Here is a 19,762-nt window from a genome sequence, read left to right on the forward strand (position 1 = left end):
CAAGCTCAAGAAACTGGGGAGCAACATGAGTATCAAGGTACTTTTTTTAAATTCCCACATTGACTGCTTCCCAGAAAAATAAGGAAGTGTTAATGAAGAACAGGGTGAGAGTTTCACAAGGACATTAAAGGCATGAAGATGAGGTATCAGGGGGGTGGAATGTCAATATGTTGTTTGTTTGGGTTTTTTTTTTTTTTTAGGAGCATTAGCAACTAAGGCCATATTGCTCCGGGATATGCGGTGGTCATTCCCTGACCTTTCTGCTATGTTTGTTTGTTTGTTATTTAGGAGCATTAGCAACTAAGGCCATATTGCTCCGGGAATATGCAGTGGTCATTCCCTGACCTTTTCGCATCCTCAGTATTTGGTGGTGACGGGCTCGAACCCCGGTTTAATCAAGAAGCGTGTGCTACACACTGCTGCTTCTTCCCACCTGGCTACGGAGGCGCCCGAATGTCAATATTATGGCTGACTATTGCTGAATGCTGAAGAGGGGCTGTAAAGTAGAGGGATCTGCAAAAAAAATCAAGGAAATGAAAGTTTGATCCATTGTAGATCAGTTTTTAAAATGGTGAGTGTTTAGCAGACTTTTTACCATACTGACTGTTTTAATAGTGAAAAATGTATTTAAATATAAAAGTCTGGTAACAGAAGCATTTTTTTTATAAATTCAGTGAACAAATTCTGCCAAAATTAATAAAAATTTGTAAAAAAATCAAATTTCCTTTTGTGACTTTTGAAGAAACCTGACGTGATGGAAACAAACAGGAGTTATTTTTGAAATCAGCATTAATCACCCTTTTCTCACCTGAGAAAAGGGTGATTTTGAAATCACCCTTTTCTCAGAAATTGTCATTGAATTTTTTTCAAAATGTAGGGCAGTAATATTAGATCAGCCTTAGATTCAGGGACGGTCCCTGTGGATCGAAGATGTGCAAATTTATCCCCAATTCACAAAGGGAAATCAAAGGGTGACATGGCTAATTACAGAGCAGTTGCTTAATTTCTGTTAACCAGTGACACCATTATTTTCCAGGGAAAATAATGGTGTCACTGGTTAAAGAAGTAATGGAGATTAGACAGGCGTGCAGTTATACTGCAGTCACAGCATGGGTTTGTTTAAGGTGAGATCTTGTCTGACCAATTTGATTGGATACTATGATGTGGTCACAAAGGAACTAGATGCAAAAAATAATTTTGATATCATATACTTGGATTTTAGGAAACCTTTTGATACTGTTACACATAAAAGACTGCTGTACAAATTGGAATTAAGGGCAAGTTACTCCAATGAATAACGGGATGGTTGGGTGGCATATGACAGAGTGGTTATCAACGGACATTGCTCTTTGTGGACTAATGTTATTAGTGGAATACCCTAGCATTCAGTGCTGGGTCCATTGTTGTTTTCTGTATTTATCAACGATATTGATGAAGGTATGTCAGGCTTAATGTCTAAGTTTGCCAATGATACAAAAGTTGGCAGGGTGGTTACTGACAGTAATTAAGGCATGCTACTGAAACATGATCTAGAAAACTATACAGATGGGCTGAGAAATGGCAGTTGAAGTTAACACTAACAAATGCAAGGCACTGCACATGGGTAATAGTAATCCCAGTTTAACGTACCAGCTGTGAGGTACCGCATTCATGTTAGTGGAAAATGAAAAAATTCGTGGGGATAATTGTGTAGTCATATATAAAGTTCTCTGAAAATTGCAAACAGGTTGAAAGTTCATGGGGTTTTGATGATATATACAGGAATTTTGTTAGCAGGGATAAGGAGGTCACAATGGTTAGGCCACACATTGAGTACTGCATACAGGACTGGAGGCCTTTAGAAGGATGTGGATCTGTTGAAACGGGTGCAGAGAAGGCAGTGAAATGTTGGTGAGAGGAACAGAACTGTGCTCTCATCAAGAAAGGGTTCAGCAAAATGTAGCATCTAGAGATAAGCACCTGTGAGACCTGATTGGTGTTTATGGCTCTGAATGGATTGAGTAAGCTCAATGCTGATGGCATCCTTTTCTTACTCATACTATACACAAGAGGGTATAAATTCAAACTAAGGAAGGATGGTTGCAGAATAGTCATGTGGAAATTTGTCTTTAGCCAACATGTAATTTATTTTTGGAACAAATTTCCATCTGTTGTTGTGAAAGTGGGTATTTTGGATAAATTCAAGGCAGAACTAGACAAACTATTAGAGGGAATGAACAGGTCACATGGGAAGCATTTTTTCCCCCTAATGCTGTATAAGCTTGCTTTCTTGCATCATTTCCACTACTAATACTGTTGATCGAGTGTTCCAAGTTTACTGTGATGGCACATAGTACTAACATGGTATCTTACGATCACTACCTGTTGGAAGTCACTAAGTTTGATTTGCTGTAACAAAACTACTGTATCCTGTTAATCTGCTTATTTCTAGCATGAATGCAATTGTTTTTATACCTATTCTGATACATGCATGGTGGGTTGGTTAATTTTTTCCTATTAATCCACTACTGTCCAATGGTGCCTCCATAGCCAGGTGGGCAGGAGCAGCAGTGCGTAGCACACGCTTCTTGATTAGACCAGGGTTCGCCGTGATCACCAAATATGGAGGATGCAGAGAGGTCAGGGAATGACCACCGCATATTCCCGGAGCAATATGACCTTAGTTGCTAATGCTCCTAAAAACCAAATAACAACAACTACTGTCCAAATACTTTTGCAATATAGTGTGTGTGTGCATAGACATGCATGCACACCCTCTATTCCCCACAAAAGTGTCTAGACATTATTTTTGCTGTTCGTCAGACCTTCCTGGATAAACAAGTGCCTCAGACCCGTATATAAGGAAGGCACACAAACTAGGTGTCACTAATTTTAAGAGGGGAAGGGTTTTTATTGTCAGAGGCACTGCTGACTTGCAGACTCATACAATTACTGACAGCCTACATTAGCCAAAGTTAACTGGTGGTGATACTGTCATAAAATGGAAGCATAACAATACTACCACCATCCAGCAAACACACACGAAGACCATGAAAGCACACTCCACACAACTAGTTTACTTGAAAAGGTGATAAGAACAATGTTGCCAGACATCCCTGCAAACACCAATCAAGAGTTAAAGCATTGACAGAGGTTGAAGCCTTTACAGATACGCTACATATGGAGCTTCAGTTTTTATGATTTTGAACAAAAAATAACTTTATGTATATTAAAATCAACTTCTAAAACAAATCCATATCAAATTTGTGTACTCTTTGTGATTTAATCTAGATCTTTTATAAACAAACCATGTTATTTGGATAAAATCTGCTTAAAAATAAAACAATTTTATTTCCACCCACCGCACATGGAAGAGTGTTCTCATAGTGATGTCATTATCCACATGAATAACATTCCAGGTATGAAGACTATTTTTCATGGCTCATCTGACTGGTATCATACTATTATTATTAGCCATATGGTGCAAGGAAGCCTGAGACTTATGCTGCACCAGCTAAAAAAAATTCCCGACTTACACACACACACACAGAGAGAGAGAGAGAGAGAGAGAGAGAGAAGTAGAAAGGAATCATCAAGAAAGAGAAGAATGATGATATCCAGCCCAGGACCCTGGGTGTTCCAAGCCCATACTCACCAGATGTGAGTCCCTGGGGTGATACAAGGGTGGTTCAATAAAGAATCGCCCTGACCTAGCTGCAAAGGTGCTAGCCTGTTGATTCTTGGCACAGGTTTTAGTCCTCCTCATGGCCACCGTGCAGATTTACACATTTTCCCCATCGATGAGACTATGGTATCTTTGAACCATGACTCTGTTGCAGAAATGAGTGTCTCGTTGTCAGGAAAATGGGTCCCCTGAAGAAATGATTTGAGGGAAGGAAACAAGAAGTCCGATAGTGCAAGAACGGGTGAGTAGGCTGGATGGGGGCAGTATTTCATATCCACAAGTGGCCACTTGTGTTGTTACAATTTCAGAAGTGTGAACTGTGCCATTGTCGTGAAGCATTCTCACACCTTTGGAAAGCATGCCACGCCTACATGTTTTGATTTTCTTCCGTAATTTTGTAAGTAAGTTGGCATAATAGACACCTGTAATTGTTCTACCTTTCGGCAGGTCGTCACCATCATCATCAGCCATTGTCAGTCCACTGAAGGATGAAGGCCTCTCCAGCAACTTTCCAGTTCTTTCTGTTTTGTGCAATGGCCATCCATTTACTACCCACAAACTCATGAATTTTATCTGTCCATCTCCATCGTTGTCTTCCAGGTTTTCTTCTAGCTCCTCTTGGGTACCATTCTGTTATTTTCTTAGTCCATCTGTCATCATGTCTTTGAGCTGTGTCTTGCCCAAGACCATTTTAGTTCTTTAGTTTTTATGAGAATGTCCTTTACATGAGTTTGCTGCCTAATCCATGTGGTTCTCTTCTTATCTAACAGTCTGATTCCCAATATAATTCGTTCCATTCTTTGCTGTATCATTCTCAGCTTCTCTTCCATTCTTTTGGTGTGTGCCCAAATTTCACTTCCATGTCATGGTGGAGAGTATACATTGGTACATTATTTTACATTTCAGACAAATTAGGATATTGCTCCTCAGTATGTGACTATATTGCCTGAATGCTATCCATCCAAAATTTATTCTTCTCTTGACTCCCAGCCATTTATCATTATCACAGCCAATGACTTGTCCCAGATACGTATATGACTCCACCTTTTCAATTACTGCTCCTTCAACTATTATATCCCTTTCTGTGGCATACTTGTTCATCATTACTTTTGTTTTAGCCATATTCATCTTTAGTTCAAAATCCTTACTAACTCCATAACTGACTAAGATTTTCAGGGAAGTGGGTCCCCCGAAGAAATGATTTGAGGGAAGGAAACAAGAAGTCTGATGGTGCAAGATCGGGTGAGTAGGCTGGATGGGGCAGTATTAACCACAAGTGGCCGCTTGTGTTGTTGCAATTTCAGAAGTGTGAACTGGGGCATTGTCTTGAAGCATCTCACACCTTTGGACAGCATGCCATGCCAACGTTTTCATTTTCTCCCGTAATTTTGTGAGTAAGTTGGCATAATAGGCATCTGTAATTGTTCTACCTTTCAGCAGGTAATCAGTCATTATTATGTCTTTCTCATCTCATAACACTGTCGGCAAGACCTTTCTTGCTGATGCTTGGACTCTTGCCTTCTTGGGGGGTGGGGAACCATGATGTCACCATTCCATGGACTGCTTTGTACTTTCAGGGTCAAAATGGTGTATCCAACTTTCATCCTGAGTGATGATTAGACGAGATAAAAAGTCCTCATTTTTTTTGGCACAGGGCTAACAATTCTTGTGATTTCTGTTGTCAATCAGCCTCCTGGAAACCAGTCAATAATCGGAAAATCCACCTTGCACTCAATTTCCGTAAATGGAGTTGGCCATGAAGGACTGTTTCAACAGAGCCCACACTAATCTTCACCTCCTGGGACAATTCACGCACAGATATCCGACAATCTTCCATGATTAACAACTCAAGTTTTTTGATCGTGTTGTTATCAATGGCTGAATGGAGATGACCTGGAATGGGCTCAGATTCTACCGGTGTCTGACCACACCTAAACTGTCTATGCCAGTGCTTCACAATGCCACGGGATGGGGCTTCATCCTTATATACGGCAGTCATCTCCTCGTGGATTTCTTTAGATTTCCCCTTCAAGAACAGATACCGGATTACAGCTCTGGCTTCAACTTTGTCCATGATGCTACTTCGTCACACATTCAGCTCTGTAAGAGAAAAACAAATTAAGACAGGGCTGAAATTTTACACCTTTAGTACAGAGATATGTATGATGCTACACACAAAATATCATTACTCTGCGATATGTGGAAGTAGGTGAGGGCGATTCTTTATTGAACCACTCTCATATATAGTAGTAAAAATGGTATGCAATTGTAAAATTCAGGAAATAAAACACCTTGATGAAAAAAAAAAAAATAACTTTGACATTATATACCTAGACTTCAGTAAAAGTTTTTATACGATCCTCCATAGAAATTTGTCATGTAAACTGGTGAAAACTGATTACAAGGATTCTCATAAACAGATCCCTTTGGTGATGTTATCAGGCTGGTGGAGCTATGTGCTGTTGTTGTTGTTGTTGTCATTTGGTTTTTAGGAGCATTAGCAACTAAGGCCATATTGCTCCGGGATATGCGGTGGTCATTCCCTGACCTTTCCGCATCCTCCGTATTTGGTGGTGACGGGCTCGAACCCCGGTCTAATCAAGAAGCGTGTGCTACGCACTGCTGCTCCTTCCCACCTGGCTACGGAGGCACCGAGCTATGTGCAAGGAGCTCTTCAGATCAACATGCACTGATCAATCTGATAGACCTGCATTCAACTAGGGTCCAGTCTGTATGTTCACAAGCCCCTGCACTTATTATGATCTTTGTATGGCATTAAGCAGGACATATGTCCTGGGTCTCCTTGTATACCAGCCATGCTGACTTAGCAACTAATGTACAGTAATGATATAAACAGTATACACAGCTACCGTAAGTACACTCAAACCATAGATGACATTCATAATGTGTTTCTACCTGTTTACATACAGGCAACCTACCAATAGTTCAAGTGCTTCCTTTGCATTTGTTTACTTGCTTAACTTGTGTCTGAGCAGAAAATTGTAAATCATCAATTCTTTAATATGAGCAGTGTACAACAAGAATTGATGGATGTATATACCCACTGTGAAGTAATACAGCTTTCAAACTTGTAAATCATCAATTATTTAATATGAACAGTGTACAACGAGAATTGATGGATGTATATACCCACTGTGAAGCAATACAGCTTTCAAACTTTTACTTGAACTGTCTATAAAAAAGGCACACAATTCTTCTAGATTCCCACTAGCAAACAGATAAGCCATAAATTCAGGTATGAAACACAGGAAAGAAATATTTAATTTTTTTTTTTTTTTTTTTTTTTTTAAATTAAGAAAAGAATGTCTAGCTCAGTAACTAATAATCAGATGGAATCAACCACTGGCACCTTCACCAATTCCTTCCATACAGAAAAATGAACAATTGTGTTGTTCAGCAACTAATCCATGCAATTCTCCTATGATTTACTAAAAATTAACTTCCATACAATACTAAATATATGCCCAAGTTCTACATTGTTTTCAGTATTGATACTCACAATAATCATTGATTTCTAGTTCCCACATAGCATTACCACCAAAATGATCTCTTTCTGTAGTCCACTTATATAATAAATAAAATCTTTAATCACAACAGAATATGATACAATTGCTTTGCTTGTGGCATGGTAATGCCAGGGTTCCTGTACACAAGGTTTTCATCTTATCTCCAGTTCCTAAGAAACAAATAATGTTACCAGAATCCACAGGTATAACCAATGCTACAGATAACATTACCTGTACCAAAAAAAGCTGAATAGGTAACATAATCTACATTGAAAAGCCAGGTCTGTCTTTTTAGTTTCTTGTAACTCGTCCAAAAAAAAAAAATAATAAATAATAATATATACATAATAGTATTAAGAAAATAAATAAGAGTAGAGGGTGGAGAGTAACTGTAGTGAAAAGGAAGATAACATTAATTATGGATCAGGGACATTGCATACGCAAATGTACCCTACAGCCATAATGTATGTATATTGGTATGAAGAGGTATACACGAGAAGTGAACTCGAAGAAATGGATAAGAAATGTAGCAATATAGTAGGATGAAGTGACCAAGTACGATATGAAAAAGCGACAAATAGGCTGGCAAAATAAGACTACGTTTCAGTGTTTTTCACGATTTCAGTGTCTTTGTCAGAGGTCATCCACTGAAATTATGAGAAAGACAGCAGTATTTTTGCTTCTGTTTCCGACATGCTCTGTATACTATGGTGCATGTGTGCTATAGAAGTCTTAAGAACGAAATTTGAAATTTTGAGACAAAAATAAGGCCTAATAAATTGTGCCAAAAAAATAATTATAATTATTAGTAGGGCATACAGATCATGGATGACCTTACCATGGTCACTTCATCGTACCATATATCGCTACATTTCTTATCCATTTCTTCGAGTTCACTTCTCGTGTATACCGTAGATTCAATAGTATTAAACACAAAAGCTTCTGCACACTTTCTTCATACCAATATGTGTGTGTGCGTGTTAGATTTGAAATTTCTATTATTTAGTGCCATAAGGTTTTTTGTCAATTTTAACCCAGTGCCTAACAATTTAATAGTATTCATGTTCCTACATCATGTTCTACCTCAATTTTAATTTTATCATTCAGACAGAAATTTTCAATGTTTGAAGGTAAAGATTAGCATTTATTTTATTCAATATGCAAAGTTCTGCAATTCTCTAAAAAAATAAATTCATAAATATAATTTGAGGGAGATCACATTAGTAGCAATTAATAAAATGTGCTACTTACCATCTGCATGCACAATATACTGACCCCCACCAGCCAAGAATGATTCTCCCAAGGCTCCATTGCCACTGTCTCCATTGTCCATTCTTTAAACTGGAAAGAAAATTGACACACAAATTAATATTAGTGTGTGTGTGCGTGTGTCCATGCACAAGTGTGTGCACAGTGCACACAGAATGTATATATATATAAATCAATTTGAAAAAAAAAAAAAGTTTACTTGCAAATAAGTTATTTCACAAATTTATTGAAATACACCACATGCACATTTTTTTAAAAAAAAAAAAATTACAAATGAAAATACACTCCTGCATTCCCAAGAGATTTTGAAGAGAATAATTCTCTGGGTCTGGGTCAGTCAATACTGATCTTACAAAGGATTTCAGCTTTAGAGTAGGACAGCATAACAAAGCTCACAAAGGAGGTTAGGCAAGTGAAGGCTGATTACAAGAAATCCTTGGCAAACAAATACTTCTTTACTTATGTAAACTCTAGAAGGAAGGGGATGAACCAGATTAGTCCACTGATATTGAAAATTCGACTGTTGATGATCCTGCCCATATAGCTGACAAATTAAATGAGTATTTTGCATCTACATTAACAAATGAGGAATTATCTAAGGAAGGGAAGGACAGAAGTATACTAAACTCTAACAGGGAGCTAAATGATTTTGTAATAACGGAGAGCAAAGTGGAGGAGAAATTGTAGGAGAAACATAAAAAAGGCACATGAAGCAGATAGAATTTATCCAGTTAAATTGAAAGAGGTAGAGAGGGAAGTAAGTAAACCCTTAGCCATAATTATGAGAGCATCCTTAGATTCAAGGGAGGTCCCCATGGACTAGAGATGTGCAAATGTTTCCCCAATTCACAAAGGAGATTCAAAGGGTGACACAAATAATTATAGACCTGTTAGTTTAACTTCTTTTCCAGGGAAAATAATGGAGTAACTGGTTAGTGTTGCAGGAACATCTAGACAAGACTGCAATAATAGTTCAGACACAGCATTATTATAGAGAGAGAGAGAGAGAGAGAGAGAGAGAGAGAGAGAGAGAGAGTTAGAAGTAGAAGGGAATCACCAAGAAAGAAAAGAATCTTGATTTTCAGCTCACGACCCTGGGTGTGCCATACCAATACTCACCAGATGTGAGCCCCTGGGATTATGGGTTTGTTAAGGGGTCTTGTCTGACCAATTTAATTGGATACTACGATGTGGCCACAAAGGAACTGCATGCAAAAAATAATTTTGATATCATATACTTGGATTTCAGGAAAGCCGATATTGTTGCACATGGAAGACTGCTGTACAAATTGGAGAAGTATGGCATTAAGGGAAAATTGCTACAATAAATAAAGGGATGATTGAGCAGGAGACTGCAGAGAGTGGTAATAAATGGACACTGCTCTACATGGACTAACGTTATTAGTGGAGTCCACCAGAGTTCGGTGCTGGGCCCATTGTTGTATTATGTATTTATCAATTATATCGATGAAGGCACATCAGGCTTAATGACCAAGTTTGCAGATGATACAATGGTTGGCAGGGTTGTTAATGACACTAGACAGTATGCTACTGCAACAGGATCTAGAAAAGTTAGGAAGATGGGCTGAGAAGCAGCAACTGAAGTTTAACTTTGACAAATGCAAAGTACTGCATATGGGTAGCAGTAACCCAAGAGAAACATATCAACCGTGTGGTACTACTCCCAGGGAAGTGGAGAACAAAAAGGACTTGGGGGTAATTGTGCAGTCAGATTGTTATTTGGTTTTTAGGAGCATTAGCAACTAAGGCCATATTGCTCCGGGGATAATGTGGTGGTCATTCCCTGACCTTTCCGCATCCTCCGTATTTGGTTGTGCAGTCAGATAAGAAGTTCTCTGAGCAGTGCAGAAAGGCTGCCAGAGCAGGTCATGGAATCTTGTCAATGATATATATGAATTTTGCTAGCAGGGATAAGGAGGTGACTATCCCCTTGTATAAGGCAATGGTCAGGCCACACCTTGAGTACTGCATACAGGTCTGGAAGCCTCATTTTGTTACAACTGTTTTTTCGCAATTTGAATCTGTGCCCTCTCAGGGAACACAGATTCAAATTGAGGAAAAACAGTTGTAGAATAGATGTGTGGAAGTTTGCCTTTAGCCAGTGGGTAGTTGATTGCTGGAACAAACTTCCATCTGTTGTTGTGGAAGTTGATACCCAACAAACAGAAAACTAACTTGAACAGCTGTCATGGATTAAGTGTGCAATGGATTCCTATGGATTTCCAAAATGCTTCCCAACAGATGCCAATCACAAGAAAAGTTTTGCTGGTCAACAAATTTATTGATTGCACTGTGTCATCAATAAGTGGTGGCAAATGATGCAAGAAAGCAAGCTTATGCAGCATCAGCAAAAAAAAAAAAAAAAACCCTTACCACACCACCTGTCCAACCTACCCTAATAATTCCTCTAGTTCTTCCTTAAATTTCTTCACTTCCAAAACATTAGATGGAAGTTGGTTCCAACAGTCAACTACCTACCAGATAAAAGCAAATTTCTGCAAATCTGTCCAAACCATCTCTCTTCAATTTATGCTTTGCCCTCCCTCGTGTGTTATTGGAGCACAAGTAACAATGCCATCAGCATTTAGCTTACTCGATCCATTCAAAGCCTTAAATTAAACACCTTTGCAGGTGTCTTTGTTCTGTTCCATCTGAAAACCAGATGGTGCAATCTGTTCTGCAGATTGCACCATCTAGTTTCCAGATGGTGCAATCTGCAGAACTGAAGCCTTTTTGAAAAAAGTACCCTTTTGTTCCTATCATTAATTTCATTCTCTGTAGTGGAGTTGGGGGAACCCCAAGGGGAGCCACTTTATAGTTAACTTGCCACAAGTGTCCTAACAGCATGTCTGCACTGTTCAGAGAAAGTCATGTCTGACTACACAATTAGCCACCAGGTCTTTTTTGTTCTCAAAAACTTGCAGTGCGCTCCCTCGCAGCTGATGTTTTTCTGGGATTACTGCTATCAAAATGCATTCCTGGCATTTGTCAATTTTTGAAAATTTGATGACTTATTTTTTTTTAATTTTTTTTTATTACAAAAGTTTACCACAATGGGAATCATTTTGATTACCGCCATCTTTAGCAATTGAAAATGACCCATTTCTTCACTTCAGTCCCTCTTCTTTCTTTGTCCGTGCAATTTAGTCAACTGTGCCTATTGCTTTTGTTCTTCAACAACTGTATCTTTTTGCCATTTCACTGTCAAGAAACATACAATAGACTTTTGAAATAACAACACCTTCAGGGATAAAAGGTGCCATTATTTTGATTTTTCCCTTATCTAGAAATTTTTATTTATATTTTATTTAATGCAGAAATAATGAGGCCAAATAAGAAATAGGGAGATTAAGAATGCAATTCCGTTAACTGCACATAAAAAACATACCCATGTTGATGATCCAATGTTATATTCTGCCATTATAATACACTTCTGCTTATGCCCCATTATATCTTTATTATTTCTGAACACTGCAACTACATGATCAGCACAACTCACAGGAAAAATTTGTTCTATGACAAAAGACGTAAATAAACATTTGTCACATATGAAACATATAAACATATGAAGTTTTCTGAGCAATGCAGACAGGCTGCTAGGGCAGGTCATGGGGTTTTGTCAATGATATATAGGAATTTTGCTAGCAGGGAAAAGGAGGTGATTGTCCCTCTGTATAAGGCAATGGTCAGGCCACGCCTTGAGTACTGCGTACAGGTCTGGAGGCCTCATTTTAGGAAGGATGTAGATTTGCTTGAGCGTGTACAGAGAAGAGCAACACGATTGGTGAGGGGAATGAAGGGATCCTCTTACCAAGAGAGGCTTAAGTTCTGCAAATTGCAGTGGCTGGAGACTAGGCACCTGCGCGGTGATCTGATTGAGGTCTATAAGGCCTTGAATGGGTTGAGCACGCTGAATTCTGATGGGATCCTTCCACTTGTTCAGATTACGAACCTACGGGGACATAAGTTCAAATTAAGAAAGGACAGATGTAGAATAGATGTGCGGAAATTTGCCTTTAGCCAGCGGGTGGTTAATTGCTGGAACAAACTTCCATCTGTCGTTGTGGAAGTTGATAGGTTAAATAAATTTAAGAAGGAACTGGACAGGCATTTGGAGGGAATGGTGTGATTTTTTTTTTTTTTTTTTTGGCTGATGCTGCATAAGCTCCTACACTTGCTTTCTTGCATCATGTGCCACTACTACTACTACTACTACATATGACATGATTGTCTCCAAGGGTGGCACAGTCACCATCCTCCCCACACTGGGTCGAAAAGGCCCAGGTTCGAATCACATCAATGACGAACTTTTATAGGCTTTTTTTCACTCCACAGCTGAGTCAGTGGGTCTCGGGTGTAGATAGCAAGTTCCCCCCCAAGAAACTGGGTTTTTTTTAATTCAGAAAACAGGAAAATCAAGCAGAGAACACATGAAAATTACAGACACAATACACATGGGTATATGAATTAATATTCTGAGTGATCCTAATGTAATAGCTTGAATTATATCAAGTTTGTCACTAACCTTTAATGTTTTTGTTCTTTTTTTCTCTGTAAGAGGTTTATTAACTTTAGGAGCCATAGTGAGAGGTTTCTAATTTAAAATAAATGTAAAACAGTGGTATAATCCCTGATATCAGTACAGAATTCACTTTGAAAATTGCGAAAGTAAAAAAATACAGTAATCACGTGACTTGCCATTTTCTTTTTTCGGCACTGCAAGACATCTGAGCTGTATGTATACATCTGATCTCAATGTGCCGTTATTTCAACAGTCCAATCTATTTCTGAATGGTGCAACTACATGATCTGCATAACTCAGAGAAAAAATTTGTTCTATGACAAAACACGTAAATAAACATTTGGCACATATGACATCACTGTCATTATGAAATACTACATCCATTTTTGCATCTTTCTGTGCACTGCATGCTGTCCTTGTTTGTTTGCAAATAAGGACAGCATGCAGTGCACAGAAAGAGATGCGAAAATATCATTTCTTATCTGGTTACATGTTTCCCACTGATTGAACTTGAAAAACAGTACTAGGGAAAAGAATATTCTAGACCTCATCATAACCCATGAACCAGATGACATAATAGGGCTGACAGTACAGAACAAGTGGCAAGAAGTGATCATGGAGTTCTACAGTGGACGATGAAGAGAGAGAGAGAGAGAGATAGCAGTAGTTAAAGGCAAAGGAATGGGTTATAATTTCAGGAAAGGAAATTACAGTGGCTTAAGGTGCTATATAGTCTCTATTAACTGGGTAGATATCGTACAGAGAGCGAATACAATTGAATTATGGTATACTTTTAAAACATTAATCACAGAAGCCTTGAATGCTTATATACCATTTAAAAAAAAAAAAAAAAAAAAAAAAAATACTCCACAAGGAAGATTCCAAGTTGGATGAATAAGGAAGTTGCCAGATTACTTGAGCAGAAAAAGATGGCATAAAAAATTTACATGGCAATAAAATGTACTGAAGCCTATAACAGCTATAAAGTGATCTGTAATAGTGCCACAGAAAAGGTTAGGCTGGCAAAGGCAGATTATGGAAAATCGCTGGCAAAGAGTGGGGATAAGGAATTCTTCTCATATATAAATGCAAAGAGAAGGAAAAACCAGATTGGACCCTTATATAATGGACGTGGGATAGTATTAGATACACCAGCTGAAGTTGCAGATGAACTCAACAGTTACTTAGCATCAATATTTACAGAAGAAAAATCCTTTGTCTCAATGAGAAATTATGGAAGTGAAGTTGAAAAAAATGTAATTAATGATGTTGAAATTTCACATTTTTTTTTCATGAAATAAACAAGCAACCTTTCGAGCCTACAAGCCAGTAAAGACTACTGGGGTAGATGGCATATACCCTTAAGATGATAGGGTATATGCCATCTACCCAAGTAGTCTTTACTGGCTTGTAGGCTCGAAAGTTTTTTTTCATGAAATAAACATGTGAAATTTCAACATCATTAATTACATTTTTTTTCAACTTCACTTCCATAATCTCTCATTGACACAAAGGATTTTTCTTCTGTAAATTTTGATACTAAGTAACAGTTGAGTTCATTTGCAACGTCAGCTGGTGTATCTAATACTATCCCAGAATTTTTTTTGGCCTGGACTGTACCTGTTAACAGGAGAGACTGCTTCTACAGGGATAGGATACACTTAAATAAAAAGGGTGCAAGAATATTTGCTGATGCTATCGAGGCAGTGTTAGGTAGGTCAGAAAACTGCTAGCTTGGGGGGATACAAAGACTAATAGATTAACAGTAGCCACTGGCAGAGGTGAAAGTGATTCTTGCACTGCTTGTATTGGAATGAGCAGAAGCCTGAAAAACAAGATGTAGGATATTTCAGACTGCTGGGAGTCATTGCAGTACAAGTAAACACATGGATTGTGTTAGGGTGGCTAAGAATAGAAACAGGTGCATTTATACTTGCGTGTACACCAATGCTAGGAGTTTGGTAAATAAATTTAATGAATTTGAGCTATTGCTCAAAGCATCAAAGGTGGATATTGTTGGGATATCAGAGATGTGGTGTCACACAGATATAAGGAATGCAGAATTCGAATTTGGGGAGTACAACGTCTAGAGAACGGATAGACAGGGGAGGAGGGGTTATGCTATTAGTTAAGAAACACAAAATACAAGGAAGTGAAGCCAGTAGACATCGCTGGACAGTGCAGTGTCGAGTCAGTTTGGTGTGACATAAGCATTGGGAGATCAAAATTGAGAATAGGAGTGTGCTATAGGCCTAATGACTCTGATGAGTATAATAAGAAACTGTACAGGGAAATAGAATGGGCCAGTACATCAGAGAGTCTTATAATGGAGCATTTTAATTTCCCAGATATTGACTGGAATTTGTGGGTTGGTTATTCACACACTAGCAAGGCTTTTGTGGATTTATTGGATGACTGTTTTCTACATCAGCATGTTCGGGAGGCAACTAGAGGGAGTAATACTCTTGATTTGATTATCAGTAGTGATTCTTCATGCATTAAGAATCTGAAGATAAAGGAACCACTAGGTGGCAGTGATCACAGTGTGTTGAAGTGGGATTTACTCAAAGAGGTAACTACCATCAGGGGTAAAGGGAAGGGTTATTCCTTTCGTAAAGGTGACTACAATGGTCTGAGACAGTATTTAAATTCTATACAGTGGGACCAACTGAAGATGTTACCAACAGCAAATTCAAAATGGGAAGCACTCAAAGAACTTATCTTGGAAGCTACTAGGCTTTACATACCAACTAAGAAATACTGTTCAAGGATTAGGCCTAAATGGATGTCAGATGAACTAATGAGACATATGGCTGAGAAGAAAAATGCATGGGATACATATAAATTAACACGTGACACAGAAGCCTCTGATAGATACAAGTTGATCTGTAACCAAGTTACAAAGGAGGTTAGGCAGGCGAAGGCAGATTACGAGAAATCTTTGGCAAGGGATGCAAAGAAAAACAGCAAAGAGTTCTTTACTTATGTAAACTCTAGAAGGAAGGGGATGAATCAGATTGGTCTACTTGATATCGATGGGTCAACTGTTGATGATCCTGCTCAGGTAGCTAACAAACTAAATGAATATTTTGAATCGACATTCACACATGAGGAGTTATTCAGCGAGGGAAATGCCAGAAGTGTATTCAACTCTGGCAGTAAGCTAGAGAATCTTGTAATAACTGAGAGTAAAGTGGAGGAGAAATTGTTGAAGATAAACACAAGAAAGGCACCTGGGGTGGATGGGATCTATCCAGTTATATTAAAGGAGGCAGCAAAGGAAGTAAGCAAACCCTTAGCCATAATTATGAGAGCTTCCTTGGACTCAGGGGAGGTACCCACAGACTGGAGATGTGCAAATGTGACCTCAATTCACAAAGGAGGATTAAAGGCCAACAAAAGTAATTATAGACCTGTGAATTTAACTTCTGTTCCAGGAAAATTAATGGAGGCACTGGTTAAAGAAGCACTGCAGGATCATCCAGACAAGACTTCAGTTATAGCTCGGACACAGCATGGTTTTGTTAAGGGGAAGTCTTGCCTGACCAACTTGATTGGATACTATGATGCAGTCACAAAAGAACTGGATGCAGGGAATAACTTTGTTATTATATACTTGGATCTTAGAAAGGCTTTTGATACTGTTGTACATGGAAGACTGCTGCACAAATTGGAGCAGTGTGGCATTGGAGGCAAATTGCTGCTATGGATAAAGGGGTGGTTGAGGGGATTTTTTTTTTTTTTTTTTTTTGATTTGGTAGTTGTTGGCGCATCGGCTTCTGTGGCCATATTGCACCTCCCAAGGTTTTTGCAGTACTTTGATCCAAGCCCGAGGCGGGAATCGAACCCGCGACCTTTGGGTTGCCGGGAAGGTACTTTACCCACTCGGCTAGCCCGGTCGGCGGTTGAGGGGAAGAAGACAGAGAGTGGTAATCAATGGACACTGCTCATCGTGGACTAATGTTATTAGTGGAGTCCCTCAGGGTTCAGTGTTGGGTCCATTATTGATTTCTGTATTTATAAATGATATTGATGATGGTATATCAAGCTTAATGTCCAAGTTTGCAGATGATACAAAGGTTGGCAGGGTTGTCAAGGACACTACTGACACTATGCTGCTGCAACAGGATCTGGAAAGGTTGAGTAGATGGGCTGAGAGGTGGCAAATGAAGTTTAACATTGACAAATGTAAAGTACTACATATAGGAAACAGCAATCCCAGCACTGACAGTGGTAGAGAATGAAAAGGACCTGGGGGTAATTGTGCAGGCAGATATGAAGTCCTCTGAGCAGTGCAGATGGGCTGCAAGAGTAGCTCATTCACTGATATACAGGAATTTTTCTAGCAGGGATAAGGAGGTGATTATTCCCTTGTATAAGGCAATGGTCAGGCCACATCTAGGGTACTGTATACAGGTCTGGAGGCCTCATTTCAAGAAGGATGTAGAGCTGCTGGAACGAGTACAGAGAAGGGCAACAAGATTAGTGAATGGATCAAAGGAGTACTCTTACGAAGAAAGGCTTAATTTTTGCAAATTACAGTGTCTGGAGACTACGCACCAGCAAGGTGATCTGATAGAGGTGTATAAAGCCTTGAATTGTTTGAGCATGCTCAATGCTGATGGGATTCTTCCTCTTGCTCAGAATAATCACCTGAGAGGGCATAAATTCAAATTGAGGAAAGACAGATGTAGGATAGACGTGCGGAAATTTGCCTTTAGCCAGCGGGTAGTTGGTTGATGGAACAGACTTCCATCCCTTGTCGTGGAAGTTGATAGCCTGAATAAATTTAAAGCTCAGCTGTTTGTTTCTTGTTTGTTATTTGGTTTTTAGGAGCATTAGCAACTAAGAGAATATTGCTCCGTGATATGCGGTGGTCATTCCCTGATCTTTCTGCATCCTCCGTATTTGGTGGTGACGGGCTCGAACCCCGGTCTAATCAAGAAGCATGTGCTACGCACTGCTGCTTCTTCCCACCTGGCTACAGAGGCGCCTAGGCTCAGCTGGACAGGTATTTCGAACGAACGGAGGGGTGAAGTGGAAGTGGGTTTTTTTTTTTTTTTTGGCTGATGCTGCATAAGCTTGCTTTCTTGCATCATATGCCTCTACTAATGCTAATACTAAGGGAGGTGGCAAGTGAGTGCATTGAACCATCGAGGCTAATTATGAGAACATCACTGGACTTGAGAGTGATTCCGTTGGATTGGAAAAGTGCCAATGTATCTCGACTACATAAGAATGGTTCTAAGAGTGAAGTAGGAAATTACCAGCCAGTTAGTCTAACTTCAGTAGTAGGTAAAATCATGGAGACAATGATCAAGGGTGGAATTCAGGATTATTTAAATTGAAATGGAACTCTGAAGGATATTCACAGCATGGTTTTGTAAAAGGAAAATTATGTTTAACTAATCTGGTTAGCTATTTTGACAGGATCACTCAAGAGTGGATTTAGGGAATAATTTCGACATTGTTTATTTGGATTTAAGAAAAGCATCTGACTCAGTCTCACATAAGCAGTTATTTTATAAGCTCGAACAGGTTGAAATCACAGGGAAAATCCTTCGATGGATAGCTTCAAGGCAGGAGGCAGAGGGTTGTGATAAATGGTTATTCCTCAGATTGGGTTGATATAAGAAGTGGGGTTCCCCAAGGATCAGTATAAGGACCACTGTTTTTGATTTTCATAAATGACATCAATAAAGGGGATAGTATTAGTATTAGCAATGGCCACATGGTGCAAGGAAGCCCTATGGCTTATGCTGCACCAGCCAAAAAAAATAATTAAATAAATAAATAAAATAAAATAATAATAAGAAGAAAATTAAAAAAAAATTAATAAGAGAAAAGGAAATAGGCATCCTATGTGTTTCCCTCCTCCCATAGGTAATTATACAGCTGACCTTTGAATTTCCCCAAACTGTCAGCCTCTACCACCCATGTAGGTAAATTATTCCAGTAATTTATAACTTGCTGACTAAAATAAAACTTCCTGCAATCCAGTCTAAACATCTCCCCCCCACTTGTTCTAGAATTATTTATAACAGTGAAAATTTTGTCCTCATTCATTTTACTTATGCCTCTCAGAGCCTAACCTCAATAAAGTCTCCTCTAAGGTGCCTAGTTTCCAAGCTCTGCAACCCACATATTCGAAGTCTTTCCTCATTTAGACACCCTTTTGTTGATCTCACCAGGCGAGTTACCCGTCTTTGGACCCTTTCAAGAAGCACAATGTTTTTCTTTAGGTGGTGTCTCCATACTTGAACACAGTATTCCAAGTGTGGTCTAACAGTAGCCTTGTATAATGGGATTATAATGTCCTTATCTCTACTTGCAATTGTTCGATAAATCATTGATAGGACACCATGGGTCTTCCTTGCAACCTGTCTACAATGCTCGGAGACTTCGTGTTTGACTGCATCGTAACACCCAAGGCCCTTTCTTGCACTACTGGCTTTAGTTCAACTCCACCAAGTGTATAAGTTATTTTGAGGTTACTGTTTTCCACATGTAATACCTTACACTTTCCAGGATTAAAGCATAGCTGACATTTTTCTGACCATCCCTGAATTCTATCTAGGTCACTCCGAAGAAGCTATGCGTGACGGTGATCATTAACTACTCTACCAATCTTTACATCATCTGCAAATTTAGAAGTTGCACCCTATCACATCTACATACTAACCAAAAAATAAGTGTTACTTTTTTTTTTTTAGATTTTACAATACATGAAAAACCTTGCATGTATATCTTCTAAAATTT

General features: G+C 38.8%; 1 protein-coding gene across 4 annotated transcripts in view; it reads right to left on the minus strand.

The window, feature by feature from the left end:
- The window catches only part of Nf-YB (nuclear factor Y-box B), a 158,765-nt gene that overhangs the window by 119,991 nt on the left and 19,012 nt on the right, over positions 1 to 19,762 (minus strand). For all 4 annotated transcript variants that reach the window (XM_090387752.1, XM_090387753.1, XM_090387749.1 and 1 more), the window contains exon 2: positions 8,443 to 8,532. In XM_090387752.1, the coding sequence (XP_090243878.1) occupies positions 8,443 to 8,524 (82 nt within the window). In that variant the 5' untranslated portion in view covers positions 8,525 to 8,532. The remainder of the gene's footprint in view (positions 1 to 8,442; positions 8,533 to 19,762) is intronic.

This window comes from Mastigoproctus giganteus, chromosome 13, assembly GCF_048544385.1.
Source record: "Mastigoproctus giganteus isolate SK-2022 chromosome 13, ASM4854438v1, whole genome shotgun sequence".
Lineage (NCBI taxonomy): Eukaryota > Metazoa > Arthropoda > Arachnida > Uropygi > Thelyphonidae > Mastigoproctus > Mastigoproctus giganteus.